This window comes from Quercus suber, unplaced genomic scaffold (genome assembly GCF_002906115.3).
Source record: "Quercus suber isolate HL8 unplaced genomic scaffold, Cork oak 2.0 scaffold_281, whole genome shotgun sequence".
Taxonomy (NCBI): Eukaryota; Viridiplantae; Streptophyta; class Magnoliopsida; order Fagales; family Fagaceae; genus Quercus; species Quercus suber.
Window position 1 is genome coordinate 841,711 of NW_027069737.1, and position 2,451 is coordinate 844,161.

The 2,451-nt window shown below is 38.7% G+C and overlaps 1 protein-coding gene across 1 annotated transcript; it reads right to left on the minus strand.

Moving 5' to 3' along the window:
* Positions 1 to 503: 503 nt before the first annotated feature.
* LOC112006266 (uncharacterized) lies at positions 504 to 1,388 on the minus strand. The gene has a single exon (XM_024038553.2). It carries the CDS (start codon positions 1,386 to 1,388, stop codon positions 504 to 506), a length of 885 nt encoding a protein of 294 aa, XP_023894321.2.
* Between the last annotated feature and the right edge of the window lie 1,063 nt (positions 1,389 to 2,451).

Here is a 2,451-nt window from a genome sequence, read left to right on the forward strand (position 1 = left end):
AAAGCCTATCTCAATGTCTTGAAAAAGGGTAGGCATTTGTTCGTCGCTCTAGAGACGAACCTATTGAGGGCTACAATCCTTCCTATCAGCTTCTGGACTTCTTTAACGGTCTTGGGCAAGGCCATATTGATTATGGCTTGTACCTTCTCTGGATTCGCCTTGATTCCTCTTTGGGACACCATAAATCTCAAGAATTTCCCTGAGGCTACGCTAAAGACACATTTACTGGGGTTCAGTTTCATATGATATTGCTTGAGGGTAGCAAATGTCTGTTTGAGGTCGTCCAGATGGGTGAGTTCCTTTTTACTCTTGATGAGCATGTCGTCCACGTACACTTTCATATTCCTGCCTATCTGCTTGCTAAACATTCTATTTACCAATCTCTGATAAGTGGCACTTGCATTCTTCAGTCCAAAGGGCATTACCTTATAGCAATAGAGCCCTTGGCTGGTGATGAAGGCTGTTTTCTCCTGACCTTCTTCTGCCATTTTTATTTGGTTGTATCAAGAGAAAGCGTCCATAAACGTCAGAAGCTTGTGCCCAGCTGTGGAATCTACCCACTGGTCTATTCTCGGAAGAGGGAAGCTGTCCTTCGGGCATGCTTTGTTCAGGTCTGTGAAGTTTACGCACATTCTCCATTTCCCATTTGCTTTCTTCACCAGGACGACGTTTGCGAGCCAATCTGGATAATATACTTCACGGATGAAGCCTACAGTCAAGAGCTTGTTAACTTCGTCAGTAACCACTTGATCTCTTTCGAGTGCGAAAACTCTTCGTCTTTGTTTGACAGGCTTCCTTTTCGGGTCTACATTCAGCCTGTGCTGGATGACTTCTGGAGATATACCTGGCATGTCATCGTGGCTCCAAGCAAAGACGTCTAGGTTTTCTTTAAGAAATTGAATCAGCTTTGTTCTCATCTCGGGACTTAGAGTCATCCCTATCCTGGTTATCTTATTTGGTTCTTCGTCGGATAATTCTACTGTCTCCAAGGCCTTTATCTTTTCTTTCTCCTTTTCTTCGATCATCCGTGTATGGTTCTCCTTTGCCGCCACGACAGCCTGGTAACACTCCCAAGCTAAAACTTGATCTCCTTTGACTTCTCTTACCCCATTCTCTGTTGGAAATTTTATCTTTAGGCAGTAGGTTGACGTGGATGATTTCCACTTGTTGAGTGCTGGTCTTCCAATGATTACATTGTAGGTNGCGGGCCTTTGATGGTCACTTCTTCTGTGGCTATCTCCCTCGTCATCTCGGTTCCCTTTAGACCGATTCTCCTCTTGTTGAAGCTGTAGCTTCAGCTCCTGATTTTGCCTGCTTAGTTCTTCTACGGTGGCTGCGAGAGCTTGAACTTGTTGAGCTAAGGCTGCAGAATCTGGATTAGACTCCATGTGAAACTATTTTTTCTGGATTGAACATGAAAATGTCGTTCCTCACAGACGGCGCCAAACTGATGAAGCATGAATTCGTCAGTCAATGTATGTAGGCAAAAATGATCTCCGGCCTCCTGCAAGAATGTATTCTCGAGTCTGGTCACCAGTGTGGTGCCTGCCACAACGTCTCCGATGCCAAAGTCAGTACCATAAGTTATTTAAGAATGAGCAATATAGTGTATCAAGATCAGAGAAATCACATAGTATCTATCTTAATGTGTACATACCTTCTTCTTGGCCATGTGGGGGCTTTATATATATTGTTGTAGCCTCTAGCTGTTGGGCAATTATGGTGGTTCTTAACACCCCTCTGGGTAACGTTTTCTGGCCTCATTATGTTGCTTTAATTTTATCCTAATAGTTTGTACAACTGGTTTTGTAACCGTCCAGGGTGTTTATTGGCGGCATTGAATGAGGTGTTTAAACTCGTCAATGAAGTGGGTACTCGTCAGTGTAGGCTTGTCTCGTCGGCCCAGTTTATCTCGTCTATGCTTGATTTCGTCAGTCCCATCACATTTTATACCTAATAATATCCTTACAAAATTTTTTAAAGAGTTAATAAAATATAAAAATGACTATCAATAGTATTTAAATTATATATATATATATATATATGAATTAATTATGTATCTTATTGTATATCTTTAAGTATATCAATGCATATACATGGAGTTACAAGCTAGTATATAATAATAGGTAAAGCTGAGATAAAATTCAATTAGATTTTAAATTGGAATTAAATTAGAGTATAATTTTATGCCATGTATCCCATCTAATCTAAGTTTTTAAATTTTTATGTCAAGTGAGTTAATTCAATGTAAAAATTGGATTTTAATTAAAGTTTAATTTTGTGCCATGTGTCCCATCTAATCTAAGTTTTTTTTTTTTTTTTTTTTTTTTATTTAATTTTGCGTCAAATGAGTTAATTTAGTGTAAAAAATGAGAAGTCCAATATAAGTAAATTAGAAAAAAATATAATTTTTGAATGATTTTATATTTATGAGCTTTTTTTTTTTTTTTT